Source organism: Rhyacophila brunnea, unplaced genomic scaffold, assembly GCF_057557595.1.
Source record: "Rhyacophila brunnea isolate RB1 unplaced genomic scaffold, BYU_Rbru_1.0 scaffold_10, whole genome shotgun sequence".
Classification (NCBI taxonomy): Eukaryota; Metazoa; Arthropoda; class Insecta; order Trichoptera; family Rhyacophilidae; genus Rhyacophila; species Rhyacophila brunnea.
In genome coordinates this window covers 32823199-32838489 of record NW_028232752.1, presented here as the reverse complement: position 1 = coordinate 32838489, position 15291 = coordinate 32823199, and the positions used below count along the sequence as shown (strand labels likewise).

The window sequence follows — 15291 nt, the reverse complement described above, 5'->3', positions numbered from 1 at the left end:
CTTTTGATAATGGCCAAAGTATGGATAAAGTAGTACACGAGGTGGAAATCTAAAAATCTATTACAATAAAAAAACAACCCAACAATCGTGAAAGTCTCAAACATTATCTATTAAGTATATATAGATCTAATTTCAAAATGAATAAAAACAAAATTGCTGTATATATTTTTTCAATATCGTAAAAAACCCAAGAAGTTTGGATAAATACACGAATATGAATAGAATATTTACTTAATATTCACAGAACTATATCTATTATAATTCCTAAGATGTTTGATCTGAAGTGCCACAAAATCCTGCGATTTTTTATGGTTCCTCTTAAGGCTGTCCCTCAGTTGAGGCACGATCTAAAAAGATCGTGGCTAGGCGATGCGCGGATTGCGGGTCGCGGGTGCAAATGACGCATGTCAAACGAAATATAATTTGTCATATAAATTCAATATACGTCAATTTTATGTTCTGTTTATTTTTCTATTAGTAACAATAATAATATATTCATATACATGCTTTCTTTTTAAAGTAAATGGGTAATGTTTTTAGTCATCTTTACACGATTTAAGAATTAATACGCCCGTTGCCATCACGAAACAAAGTGACGTGTTTCCAACTCGACGTTCTCTCTCAGAATGCGAGCGAGTCCAAAATTTCGTCGCGCCTATAGTTGAAAATTAAATGCCGTTTCACTGATGTATCACCTTAAGTAAAACGAATTCAAGTAATAATGTTGCGACCATTGCAGGATATGCAAAAAGTGACCAACTTTGACGAGACGTGCTCAACCCAGATGTTCAACTTCAATCTGCGCGTGTCGAGCACACCGCAAAGCAACCAGTTCAAGAAGCCCTTCTACGTGGACTACAAGACGCCTAACGTCAAGAAGTTTAACATGAACGAGACAGAAGAGGTCCTCGATCGTCAGCCCGTCAACTCCGCAGGACATAACGGGGGCGGAGTGAAACTCCCCAACCAAATACCCTCTAAAGACGGGGAAAACGGAACAGGAGCCGAAAACAATGCCACAGATGGCACCGGACTCTCCGTAATCATGGAGACCACTAGAGAGCACAGGTTTGTCAAACATACGTAAGTTTTGGCACTAGCAGATCTCAACTACTCAATTATTATTCATTCATTTTTTTTGTTTTCTTGACTCACAGTTTTTTGTTGTTTTTTTTTTATTAATAATATTAATTTTGCAACCAATACTTATGTCTATCGGTTATTGATAATAATTATAGTTTTTTTCCACTCTAACAAATTTTGAGTTTTATTTTTTACCCATTTTTCTTTTCTTTCGTGAGTTTGTAGCTGTTGTTATGTAGTTTTGGTGTTTATGCAATATAATGTATCATCCTCGGCACGCTTGAACAACGCTCAGAGGCAGACATATTTATATATACAGTCCCATCAACTGTGTGAAAATTGTTATAACATATTGCGCGCTATCTACTTATTACAAAACTGTGGTAAGTCCAAACAATTGTTATCAAAACATGACAGATTGATCTAGTTATTTTAATAATTACCAAATAGTAAAGAATGGTGCATTCAATTCTTAATGATAAATACATTTAAGAAATGCAGATGTCATAGGATGTCAAAAACATTTGTAGGAGATAATTTGTATATTATTTAATTCATTTTACCTGGCGAAATTGAGATATTAGTATGAGGGTGGTTTGATAAGTAAGGTAAATGAAAAAGAAAACAACATGTTCTGGTGGAATTTTATTAATCTGTCACAATAAGCTCTTATGATTTTTATTAACCAATATTTTACACTCTTCAAACTAATCATTTTTAGCAGTGTTCAGATACTTCATTAATATCCTATTATTTTGGTTTAGGTTTGGGAATAAATGTAAATTGCTGGGGGGGGAGGAAACTGGCAACAAAGATGGATGCAGTATCAATTCAAATCAATGTATTTTTGCCATTATAACTGTTGCTTTGTAATGGAAACAGCACATTTTTTTTTTGCCTAAGCCTGTCGATTTTTTTTATTATTTGCTCAGAAATGGGTAGCAATTATTTTTCATAATACCCTCTGGTGATTGTTTTTACTATTGTAAGATAGTCAGTGAAAATGATTTTCTGTGTTTCCCAAAAATCATTGATCTTTACCTTTCTAGCAGATTCCGTCAACTTCGGCATTGGTTTATCGCTCTGTGTTGATAGTGGTCGAATTAATATTAATCAACAATAATTATAAATTCCATGTTTCCATTATATTGATGGGTGAAAAACTTTCAGCCGAAATGTCCATTCAAACACTTATGAATAGGTTTAAATGACAGAGCACACTACTTGCATAAAATTGTATCTAACTTGGCATTGACTAGGGCAGCTGTTTTCCTTTTCAATAAATAATTATGTTTGTCTCCTGTAACAAACTGCCAAATACGAACTAAACAACATACTGAACTGTAACTCGATATTTTCTCATTTAATAATGATTAAAGAAATTGCTGAGTATTTTTTTTCAATAGACCTGCCATTAATATCTCATTTACTTAACTTATCAAACTACCCTAGTATGTTTAATTTTGAAATGATGAAAGACCTTCAGAAAAGCGATTTCTACAATTCTAAAAAAAATAACGAAGAATATATGATGGAAGTTTAGCGGTAAGTAACCTATCTGTCGCATTGTATGATGTTGATGCTAGGGCACTGAAATCATGTAGTGTACGCCCTCCCAAATCTAACCCTCTGCTAACTAACTATTCATCGGCCGACTCAATATAATTCGATATCAGTCGAACTTAATATTACTCACTTATATATCCTGTTGGGTTACTAAACTTACATATTTTATAAGTTGAATATTACTTTGAATTTACTATATTGATGTTAATATCTTGGTGGCAACAGATGGCGTTGAATGTACAATTTATAATTAATACAAACAATATGCAGCCCAATCTAATTGGTCAGTAGCTAGCGGAAGCATAGAATAGAAGATTTAAATGTGTAGGTATGTAGATATAGTTATATGATTAAATAAACATGAATAGACTTCTTATTAGGATACATTTGGTATAATATATTTTGTATCATTTTAATTACATTTTAGTAAATCAAATTAGAAATCAAATAACATAATTTTTGATAAGAATTGTGTTAAAATACAACAATTAATAACTAATTAATTAACAGTTATTTTAAATATGATTAAGTATGTTGCATTGTTACAATATTGAAATCATTATATTATAAAAGAAATACTAATTATGTAGATTGGAAAATTGTAGTTTTGAAGTCGTGCACTGCTTAATTTTGCACAGTTCATAGATTTCATTTTTAAATGAATTATGTAATTTTGACAGATCGGGTTCCAGCTCTTCGGGCAGCTACCAAACAATGAGGAATACCATGTCAGGGTTCGCGGCCGGAGAGAGCTGCGGACCCTCACTGAGCGTCATCAACGAGAGATCGCAGCAAGAAATGGATCCTGTCCGGGACGGCACGCAGTACCACCGTGTCGATACCGACCCCTACGGCAAAAGACAGTCGACCCCTAACCACACCAAACCTGCCAACAGTTACGTCGCCAGAAACAACGGCAGCGTTCAACCTAATCATCAGACTCCTTCCCATTCTCACGTCCCTCAGCAGAATCCTCAATATCATACGATAGATCATCAGTATCACAAGACACCCAACAACTATAATGGTTATGCGACTCATCAGAGGAATGCGCAGGGTTATCATGCGGCGAATGTTCCTCAAAATTATCAATCCCCGAATCAGCATGTCGCCAATGTTCCTCAGAATTATCAGTCTCTCAATCAACAGGCAAACATTTCTCAAAATTATCAGACTCCGAATCAGCACACGGTGAATATTTCACAAGGCTATCAGCAAGCCGTGAACGGTCAGCATGTGCAGCAGGCTAACGTTTCTCAAAATTATCAAACGCAAAATCAACTCCAGCACACCGGTAACGTTCAGCAGGCTTATCAGACTCCTAATCGGCAAGTAGTTGACTCTAACTATCAGCAGCGAACGGCGTACCAGCATCAGAATTCTCAGCACGCGACCACGTACCAGAACCCCGCTTATCAGGCGCAGCACGTCCAGGCGGCCTATCACGGATACCAGAGCCCTCAGCATCCTTCTCCCGGGCCACATGCCGGATTTCAGAGCCCGCCTCATGTGCAGCCTGGATTTCAGAGCCCTCAGCAGAGCTCGCCTGGTCCCCAGCGTGGCTTTCAGAGTCCACAACAGGGATTCACCAGTCCCCAGCAGGGATTTGTTAGCCCCCAGCAGGGCTATGCCAGTCCTCAGCAGGGTTTTGCCAGTCCCCATCAGAGCTATCAGAACTCGCAGCACGTCTATCAGAACCAGTCAGTTCATCCTCGGCAGAATTACGCAAGCCCTCAGGCGGCTCAGCCGACTTTCCAGAGTCCTCCTCACACGCAGGCCTATCAGAATTACCAACCTGCCGCTCGCCCTTACCAGTCTCCCCAGACTCAAACCCACACTGTCGATGTATCTGCTCAAGGATATCAGCAGTCTTATCATGATCAAAACGCCAGCATGAATCGGTCTCAGTATCAAAACCGAGTTACCGATTATTCTAATATTTCACACCAGCAGCATTACGCAGCTAACCAAAGCTACAGCGTGCACGGCACCTCATATCAGAATCAAACAAAACCTCAGCAGGCGCAGGCTGCAAGCCCCTATGCCAATTACCAGAACAAGCAGATGCGGCAACCTTCCTATGATGCGTACAAGAATACTTCTAACGCCAACGTTCCTCAGCCACAGATGCACTATGCTCCAAGTCCTCAAGCTGTAAATAATGCGAACCAATCTCAGCATTATCCCAATGTCTCCCCCTCTCCGGGGAACAGACCTCTTCATCACGTACAGCAGGCCACCCTGCCGCAGTCTTCGCCTGGTGTTCAGCATCCTAATTCCAATCAAAACCGCCAAGCATACAACCAGAGCGTCGCCCAGAAACCTTCCCCTAGTTTTCCATCACCGCAGCAGATACCGCAAGTCGCCAACGCTCAGCAGGCGCAAAAATTGCCATACCAGAGTCCCACGTCCAAACTGAGAAGCGTCAGGCACGAGGTGCCGCACGCTGCGCCTAAACCTGCTGCCGCCAACAATGCATCACCCGCTGCCAACCCGGGATTCTCCAATCAATTCCTCAACTTCATAACTGCCCGCAACGAGCCTAAAGACGATGCTAATACGCCAAAGTTCAACAATAGCCCCAACATATCCAACAAAATGCATAAAAACCTCTACGTGTCCAGTCCCGAGCAAGGTCAAGTCCCGCCGGCTAATGATTCAAACTCATCAGAAGCCAGCAAAGAGAGAACCATTCAAACCCCATCGGCTGCCAGCCAGAATAGTATTACAAGCCAAAGCGTACATGATAAGCAAAAGGATCAGTCCAAGAGGCAGTTGGATTTTGAACACCGCACTGAAATGCAATCCGAAGACAGCAGAGATTCGGCTGGAAAAGATAGCCGAATGTCTTCTATGCACTCGCGACAATCTATCAGGTCGATGCACACTGATAACTTCCAGATGGATGTGGACAGCGAAAACTCCATGGATTGTCAGATTACTTTCAAATCGAACTGTTCCAATAGCTCGCTGACCACTCAAGACATTCCTAGACCCGCCAAAATAGACTTCCCCAGAATAATAGACCCGTTCAACAATGAACTGTGCAATAGCCTCATGCAATATGTAAAGTTTCCTAATAAAAATCATTACGAGGGCTACTGTGAACTGAAATCTGTACCTAAACTGCAGCAGAGCACTATTATCACGTTAGCCAACTCTAGATACTCAATTGAGAAGCAATTGGGCAAAGGAACTTTCGGAACCGTGTGTCGGGGATTAGAATTGGCAACAAACACTTGTGTCGCTCTCAAGTATCAAAAACCAGGACATCCTTGGGAGTATTATATTTGTCAAGAAATTAAAGCAAGAATTAAGGATTCGTCTTTGGTGAGTTCAAAAATTGAATTTTTTTTGTGTTGTAAATGTTTGAAGGTTGTATTTATTAGATTAGTTTACATATTATTATGTATGTAATGGGTTATCTAAGTTCTGGCACGAATTCTTTTTTTTACACGCATTAAACCCAGTATTTCACAAGCTGTATGGCATTTGTCCTTCCTGTTGGAACTACATGTTTTCAATATTGAAATCTTCCAACTCTGGCTACAAAAATTAGTTATCATTTGCCTATACATAGCAAATGCCATTGACCATAACGGTCACCCCTTTATCATTTTCGAAGAAGTATCGTTCGATAACGTCTCCAGCCCAAAAACCACACAAAACTAACTTTTGCAGCATATAACGGCCTCTCTTGGATCACTTGTAGGTTTTTTTCACCCCTAATATGTAAGGCAGTTTTGGTTATAACTTATCCATTGAGGTGAAAATATGCCTCATTACTGAAGATGATTTTGCTCTTTTGACCTGCTCTTCCAATACCCAATCTGCGACATGGCTCGTGGTCCGTCGGTTCTTCTCTCTGATTCTTACGTGAGCTGGATAGTATACGGCTGTAAGTGAAAGTCTTAATGCAAAATTCGCCATAAAGAGCCGTATTTTTTGACAATTTTTATGCATTGTGCAGTGGAGAATTGATCCATTGTGTTAAATGTTAGACTTTCAACTGACGGCATGTCAAAAAATATGCACAAAGTATTTGACAAGTAACAGAAGACAGGACTGTGAAATTCATACCACAAGTTGGATAACCCTGTACATGTAAAATTGTTATGGAAAAATTGCATTTTGCAGTAAATGTAATATATAATGAGAATGACAGAAGTAAATTATTATAACATTTTTTCAATGTGTATTTTGATCCAGTACAAGAACTTAATGGATCAGGGCTGGCTATGGTAATGGTTAACTGTGCTTGTGAAAAATTCCACTTAGCGAAAATGGTTATTTTACTAATTGTGTAAAACATTTTGATAAATGAAATATTCATTAAGGACAGCTAAAAGAACCAACATTGGAAATAAATTCACATTGATCCGTCGTAATAATTTTGTATCTAAATTTGTATTTATTGTCTTTTTCTGTTTTCTTTTTTTTTCAGCTTCAAGGCTATATGGACATCCATAGTGCATTCCTAGGAGACAATGCCAGTATATTTGTCTCAGAGCTTTCCAAATACGGTTCATTGTTGGATGTTGCCAACAGAGTCAAGCTCAACACAACGAAATGTATAAACGAAAGCATTGTGATGCTGTTGGCTTATGAAATGCTTTCTGTTGTGCACTATCTGCACAAAGCGGAAATAATCCACGCAGATATTAAACCGGACAACTTCCTACTAATGCACATGTAAGTGTTTTATTATTATTATGGCTAAAAGCCCCAACCGGGCTCGCACATACTATTTTATGTAATTTAGTTGACATTCACAAATCACAATAATTATTTAACTTGATGCACTGACACAAATTTGATTCGACATTGTTAATTAGGAGAAAAATAGTTTGTCCGCGTAACATCGGTAGCAGTGGCGAAGACTCCTTAGTAGGCGATTATTTGTCACTTACCTAAGACATCACCTTAGTAATGCAAAAATTATATTATTTATTTATTGGCAATTTTAATTCATGCACGGTAAAATCCATCTATCTCCACTGAATTAATATAATTATTACAGCTCGTTCGATGAGTTAATGGAAGTCAGCGGTGATGTCAATGGTCGTAAAGAATTATTCATTTCTTTATAGAAAAAGACAAGCGGATTGCGACCTGCCTACGCAAGACCAAATATAAAACAAACTACATTATATAGTACGTTTAGTCTATCTGCTCGGGTATCGGTGTCTAGTTTGGTTTGAATATGTTTATCTTGTGTACTTTTTATAGCACTCATGGTGGCTGAGTTGGTAGAGCGGCTATGTATAAAGGCTAAATATCGATCCCGCAGCTGGGCAAATAATAGTACATGTTGTCTTTTTTATGTTTATCGGTAAAATACTGAAGATGAAACAAAACAAAGGTTTGACACCAACAATAGCTACTCAGCAACGTCACCATATTTTGCATTCACTCCCATGGAGTTGAAAATACAAAATATTCAAGCTGGATAAATACGAAATAGGCAAAAATATTGGATACATTCATCAATTAGAAATATACAGTGTTTCAATAATAAATTGTTGTCAGGATATTTGTCAACTTATTTGTTGTTGGATTTCATTACACTCGCCATGCTGTCTATTTCCATTTATGTTTTCTATGCGATCTTAAAGGCCAGCTGCATGAAATAATAATGAATCACACACTATGAATAGTATGGATTATGGTTTTTGTGGGGTTTGGCGGTGACTGTAAATTAGGTGCATGCTAAGTGCTTCCAACTATGTTGCAAGCCCCAGCAGATGTTTTTCCAACCAACAATGTTACATCAACACAGTGTGCATGGCCCCCACATCCTAAAGCGGGCCCCCAAGTCCAGTCAAGGAACACACTAAAAATAATTAAAAAAAAAAAAGTGTACTTGTGAATTAGCGCCGCAGGCGACTTTTTTACTATTAGAGCGAATTTGTGATGGGTGTTTATCTCACTTAAATCGCCGACCCACCACGCCGGGCCCCCAGGCTAGAGCCCTGTCAGCCCCTCCTCTGCGGGGGCCATGACAGTGTGTGTCGGTACATTTAAGTTACGTGTTTTGTGAATGCCAACAAAATCATATTGACAATGTCACTATGTCAGGTTTGTATGTGCGACCCACTTTAAGTAGAACATTTCTCCTGATTGTCATGTTACATAATATATTTTGGGTTCATACAAAATTAAATATCTACAATAATTTTTCTTCCACTACAATTTGTATAGCTATAACACAATAATGGGAACCATTTATATACATATTATCATGGTGTGAACTATTGGAATCAATGGTGGTTATTGAATTGAGGGCATTATGTACAAAACTATTATATGCGTGTGAATTCACAATCATCACACATTATTTCATCAAGTATTAAAATTTTTACTCATGTTGTGTTTGTTTCTTACTTTACAGCCCCGATATGGATGCATGCAATCCCTCATTACAGTTGATTGACTTTGGATGTGCAATAGACATGTCTCTATTCCCAGCTAGGACAACTTTTAAAAAGGTATGATTTTGTGATGTTAATAAATTATAAAAATAGGTACAGTAAAACCTCGTTAATACGAATTCCAGTGGACTGAAAATCGACAAAAAATTTGAATTACGAAATATGAAATGTATGGGGGAAAAATATAAAAAATTTAAATAAAAATTTTGATTTTCATGAATTTTGTTTACGATAATAGATGTGCCTACGAAATTTTCGATTCTGTGTATGTTAATGGGTTATAAAATGTCATGATTATTTATATTACCATCTTAAAATAAGTAATTTATGATGTTTTAAGAAAAATCTGTCACAATTTTCAATGACTGGCTCATTAAATAATATACTTTATTACGATTTATTGAATATTTTTGTATGCCAGGACTGGAATCATTTCGAATTACGAAATTTGAATTAAAGGTATGGGTTTTTATATGAAAAAAATGTTCAAAGGCCTTTTTTTTGCAAAAATTTCGAATTACAGCGAATTTCAAATTATCCGTGTTCTTATTAACGAGGTTCTACTGTATTGACTATTGAGTAACGACAATGGCATAGACTAATCATCTTTTCTGCATCAAGGAATAGGTTCATCGGAAGCGTATATTTTAAGCACATACAAAATGACACTTGGAAAATTCCAAGAACAATAAAATTGTCAGCCAATCAAATTGATTATGTAATCATCGATGCCAGACACAAATTTGATCTCATGTGGCTAGAGGTGGCAATATAGACATGGACTATTATTACTTGAAGTGCCAGAATGTCACACGCAAGAATGAAGTCTGTATACGTATCAACAAATAAATAAGGGTCTGACCAATAATTTAAGATGTTCTTCCCTTTCAACTAAGTCACATAAGCCTGTCAGAGATTATGCCAAGCTGACAGAACATGTGATATAATGAAAACAAAATAAATTGAATAATTATAATTTAATGGTTACTTTATCAGTGTTTCAATTGTAAATGCACGCACTGCAGATAAGGTATTCTTAGCACTATTTTTATTTATGGAATGGCAACATGGTCTCTGTGGTCATTATTGTTATTCACTAAGTTCTCTATCAATAATGAATCGATCAAATGCTTGCAAAATTATTCATTTCTTTTTGGTTGGTGAGCGATTGCTTAGATATTCGGTACTCAACATAATCTTTGTCCGAAACTATATTTTCATTTACAAAATGCAATTAATTAACAGCAGTTATCAGTTTTCTTTTAATGTTATGCAGCCAGTAGTTCCACCCGTTCGTCGTTATTCGTTAACCAGCCATTAACCATTTTAATTGTGTTGGTTTTGAAATATACATACAGTGAAACCCCGATTCTACGATTTCCAAGGGACCCTAAAAAAACTGATAAAATCATAAACAATCAATAAATCAATCGGAATAATATATGTGACGGGACCGTAATATTTAGACGGTATATCAAGGAAAATGATAAATCGGGGAACAGTTAATACGGAATTATTTAACATTGTTCTTATGGGTATTTGGCGGGACTTACACTATGGAACAACGATCCATGCGGGAAAGCGATTTATGCGAGAACGGTAGATCGGGGCTCCACTGTATTATGTTGGTTATCTATTTCGTAGTGACATTGCCGACTGTATGTTATTTTTAGGTGATTTCAACCGACGGTTTTACCTGTACTGAAATGCGAGACGGCAGACCATGGACTTATCAAACGGATCTTTACTGTCTGGCGGGGACCGTTCACGTCATATTGATGGGAAACTACATGCAGACTGTCAACCGGGGAGGACAGTGGAATGTAGAAAAAAAATGGCCTAGGTCTGTATGCTGTTTTCAAATATTCATTGAATCGGTTTGATATGGAATTTACAGAACCATGCCCGATAAATTTTTTAATGAACCCTTGTGTTGTTTTAAAACGACACGGAAATATATTAGTGACAGCGAATACGAGAACCACGAAACGTTACCACAAATCACGGGAAGTCTGGGAATGTATTTCCCGCAGATCACTTCACTTTTCCATATCAATATCCCCATGTGAAAGCGTACACTAGGCCGGAAATTTTCTGCGACTCATGGTAAAGTTTAGTTATTCTCATGTGCGAACGGCCTTACAGCAGATAAACAAACTTAAACGACATTGTATAAATCGTATTCATCAAATACCTAATTATTGTGAAATTAAATAACCAAATCACATTGTCTTTTTGCTGACTTGAGTAAGAATTTTGTGATGGTAGGCTTGGTACTTAACCCATTTGATAATAAAATTGATTTGCTAGATGCAGATATTTTGCCATTAAGTTAATTGTAACGTTTGGTGGTCCTGTTGGCAGCGGGTCTTAGTGACCAGCACAGTCTCGCATGTTAACGAGAATCACATGTCACTGCTCTCAAATAACTAATATATACATATATGTACACAGTATTCAAGTAATATAGTTAGGAATTTCTTTTGAATTTCATCTGAAATTCAGATCCATTGATTCTTGCGTATTGATGAATTTTACATTTCCCAAAATGTGGTGGTACTAGCCACTAAACAGCTGTCTAAGATTAAGAGTTCCTACTTATATAATATGTAAGTATGACTTAAGCATCTGGCCCCTAAATAACAACTTGCTTGGCATATCTTTTGGAAAAGGTTTAGGCCTCCTTTGCACTGTCGACTGGTCTCCAGCAACCAAAAAGTGTAGCCGCAACCACGTACATAAATGCTGATTTTCTGCCTCATGGTAGACGGATACTGGTTGACAGTGCGTAATGGGCTGTAAATATCAGTTTACTAGAAATGTGAACTATAACACATAATACATACATAGGTGTGTTTAAATTCTAATGGATTCAAGCTCTGTACTATTCCATTTAAGTCATTTTTTGCGACCCGGGTTTCGCCTTTCGGCATCTTCAGGCGTCGTGTACACTCACCAAAGGCAAACACACACTGACAACGAACACCCTTAACTCTACCTTATATAGTAAAACAATACAATAAAGTAGGTAAAAACTCCATTACCTACCTATTTAGTCAGAAATTACAACAAAAAGTAAAGAAAAAAAAAGTAAAAAAAAAATAATGTTATAAAAATAAAAGTAGGTACCTTGTAAGTAGTATTATTATAGACATCTCATTAGTTAACTCGATTAATTATTTTTCTTAGAATTGACGATTTACACCTCTTGAGTGTAGTATTTTTTTTATTGTTATAAAGAATTTTGACCTCTTATTAGGTTTGACGATTTATTATAATAATATGCTGTCCAGTGTATTGTTATTAATAAGATAGGGTTTTTACTAATTGGGTTTTTTACTGACACTTCAGCTATTCATAATTTGTTTATTGTACTTTTTGTTGTAATTTCTGACTAAATAGGTAGGTAATGGAGTTTTTACCTACTTTATTGTATTGTTTTACTATATAAGGTAGAGTTGGGTGTTCGTTGTCAGTGTGTGTTTGCCTTTGGTGAGTGTACACGACGCCTGAAGATGCCGAAAGGCGAAACCCGGGTCGCAAAAAACGACTTAAATGGAATAGTACAGAGCTTGAATCCATTAGAATTTAAATTCAAATTCCATCAAGTACCTTCGGTCGAAAGTATTAATAGGTGTGTTTGTAATAATCCTTGATTGGAATTTTATTTCAGGTACATGAAGTCAGCTCTGTGGGAAAAAGTATTTTTGACACTTCTAAATATAAAGGATTGTTCCAGCCTTCCAGACCTGCTGTCTTTGAAAGACACCTTGGACGAACATCTTCAGTCCGACAGAGGGCACCTATCTTCCGAATTAAGAAAGTTTGCTAATGTACTTAAATCTAGATAAACAATGCATTCGGTAGTTATCATTATTTATTTGTGTCGTAGGGGTGGCACGTATTTCTTCTAATGCCACGTAATCACCAAGCAACTGGTTGCCGTAACCACATCCAGCAACAGAATTGTCTATATGTGAGTGGTGGTGCAGTTTCACAGTTTGCTATACGTTCGCAACGTCTGTTAATGTAGCATGTAGTTGTTGAACGAACGGTTGCAGCAACCTGGTGAGTACGACACCATTGAACTGTCAGTAAAGAAGTGTGCACTGTCTATCGACAGTAGAAATAAACCTTTAAAGAAGAGACTATCGATTGAAATACATGTATTAACTACTTCAATAGCTGTGAGGATTTAGAAAAAGCCTATAAGATGTTATTGCTTGCTATTATTTCACTTCCGAAGTATTTTAATCCAAAGAAAATATCAGCTTGTCTTATTTTTTATGCGGAGGCAGTTTTTAATAGTGAATTCGTTAGGCAATTAATTAACAATGTATTTGTATTCACCAAACTATAGGCCTAAATATTATATAAAAGTGATATTACATAGTTATACAACTTGTTTACAATATTAATCATGAGTGGTTTACAGATTTAGTATTTTGTCACAGAGTTACATATCTGTACGATCATCTTGCATTGCAATCTTCTGTTTAAACTGTCAAACTTTACATGGGACAATAAACAAATTATGTATTAATACTTATTGTTGCTCAAATGAAATCTTTGGCAATTTGGCTACATCTGCATTCCACTTGTGAATTTTCAACTGTAAGAATTTAATTTGGTTTATTTTTTTCCATAGCTTTGTTGTAAATGACATTTTGTTTTAAAAATTCATTTAGTTTTATATTCATACTTTCAATGCTTCGGCTTTCCCAATAATTATTGTATTTAATGAATTTTGTCAGCTACATAAGTAAACATTGCACGTTGTCAATGCGTATTCTTGTAAAGTGCGTCAACTGTTACCGCCAGCATTAAAACTGCCGATCTTAATCGGGTCAGGTGGATAGTTAAATCTGCGTGCTTTGCAGATATTTTTTTGTAAGATATTTTTACGAATGTATAGTGAATAACTGAATAGATTGTAACGATGTAATGTTAATTCGTGATTTGTAATAAAATGTTGAATGTGATTAGTCAGTGATGCGAGAGAGGAGTAATTAAATTTTATAATTCGGTATATATATAACCTTTGTTTAACTGTTGGCTGTCTATAACACACCTCACCGAATTCATGTCTGTATGTTATTTTCTTTATTGAAAGCAGTACTGACTTAATTATGATTATTATTTAAATGTGCCTATTATAATAGTGTAGTGTGTTTTAGCTCGCTTTCCGGCTGAGATACGGTCCTCGAAATTAACCGTATAACGAATCTTGTATTTTCATAGGATTGGTTACAATTTTAGAAGAAGAAAAACAAAACGGAAAATGTCAAATGTTTTTAGTAGAAATTGTATTTTATTTATTTCAAAATCGAAAAATGATAAACAAGAGTGACCTTGCAATAGACATAGTCTAATGATGCATCCATACTAGACTGACTGCATCAGAAGCACATGGGAAGCCTATATTTTGTATGAAGGCGTGCACACTATTATTCAAAATATAGGCTTCTGATGCATCACGACACGACACATTAGTCTAGTATGAATCCGGCGTAAGGGTGCTTATGATTTCATTGTTTTTTATACTTTATAATGATGTAACAACAATGTATTTGGTTTTTTTTTTTTTTATTCACTTTACTACAGTACATTAATTATGTAGTAATATTACAGTTTAGTGTGTGTGAAGTAATATCCACTTATGCGATATTACCGACAATAACAGCTGACTCGTCTTTTTGCAATGCTGTAGTATCTGTTAGTCTTCCTTATGGGTGAATAATCTATGCTTAGCAACACTTCCTTGGCTGCTTTGAAGATATTTTTGTATATTTTTCTTGGTATTGCAAAATTAATAAACCTAATATTTCACCAGCTATATCAGTGGCGAAGACTCAATATTGATTATTTAAAGATGACCTTCTTAAGAAATATAATAAATAACCTAGACGTTTCATAGGTAAAAAATACCAACCGTGAACAGAGATATATTTATTCTGTAAGCAGTGATACCATTTATTTATTTTCCAAGTAGCAAAGTCATCCATCTCTAATAGGATTCACATACACGTCATAGTCATAGTGTTTCCGACTTACTAACACTCGCAAACAAAGGCTTGCTGTAAAACCAAAGTTTTTTGTTATGTAATTTTATAGTGTTTGTCCTTGAGAACTGAAGAGATGGGTGAGGCTATTATATTTTACGCACACCAGGCAAACTTTGACTGGCTTAGTGGATAGCGAATGCCACAAT

The 15291-nt window shown here is 36.4% G+C and overlaps 1 protein-coding gene across 1 annotated transcript in view; it reads left to right on the top strand.

The window, feature by feature from the left end:
- LOC147079099 (uncharacterized) overlaps positions 1 to 14914 on the top strand; it is a 28806-nt gene extending 13892 nt beyond the window's left edge. Inside the window, exons 9-14 of the mRNA XM_085953394.1 lie at positions 740 to 1068; positions 3330 to 5979; positions 7094 to 7341; positions 9041 to 9137; positions 10754 to 10923; positions 12754 to 14914. Coding sequence (XP_085809520.1) covers positions 740 to 1068; positions 3330 to 5979; positions 7094 to 7341; positions 9041 to 9137; positions 10754 to 10923; positions 12754 to 12931 — 3672 coding nt within the window. The 3' untranslated portion in view covers positions 12932 to 14914. The remainder of the gene's footprint in view (positions 1 to 739; positions 1069 to 3329; positions 5980 to 7093; positions 7342 to 9040; positions 9138 to 10753; positions 10924 to 12753) is intronic.
- The last annotated feature ends 377 nt before the right edge of the window (positions 14915 to 15291 follow it).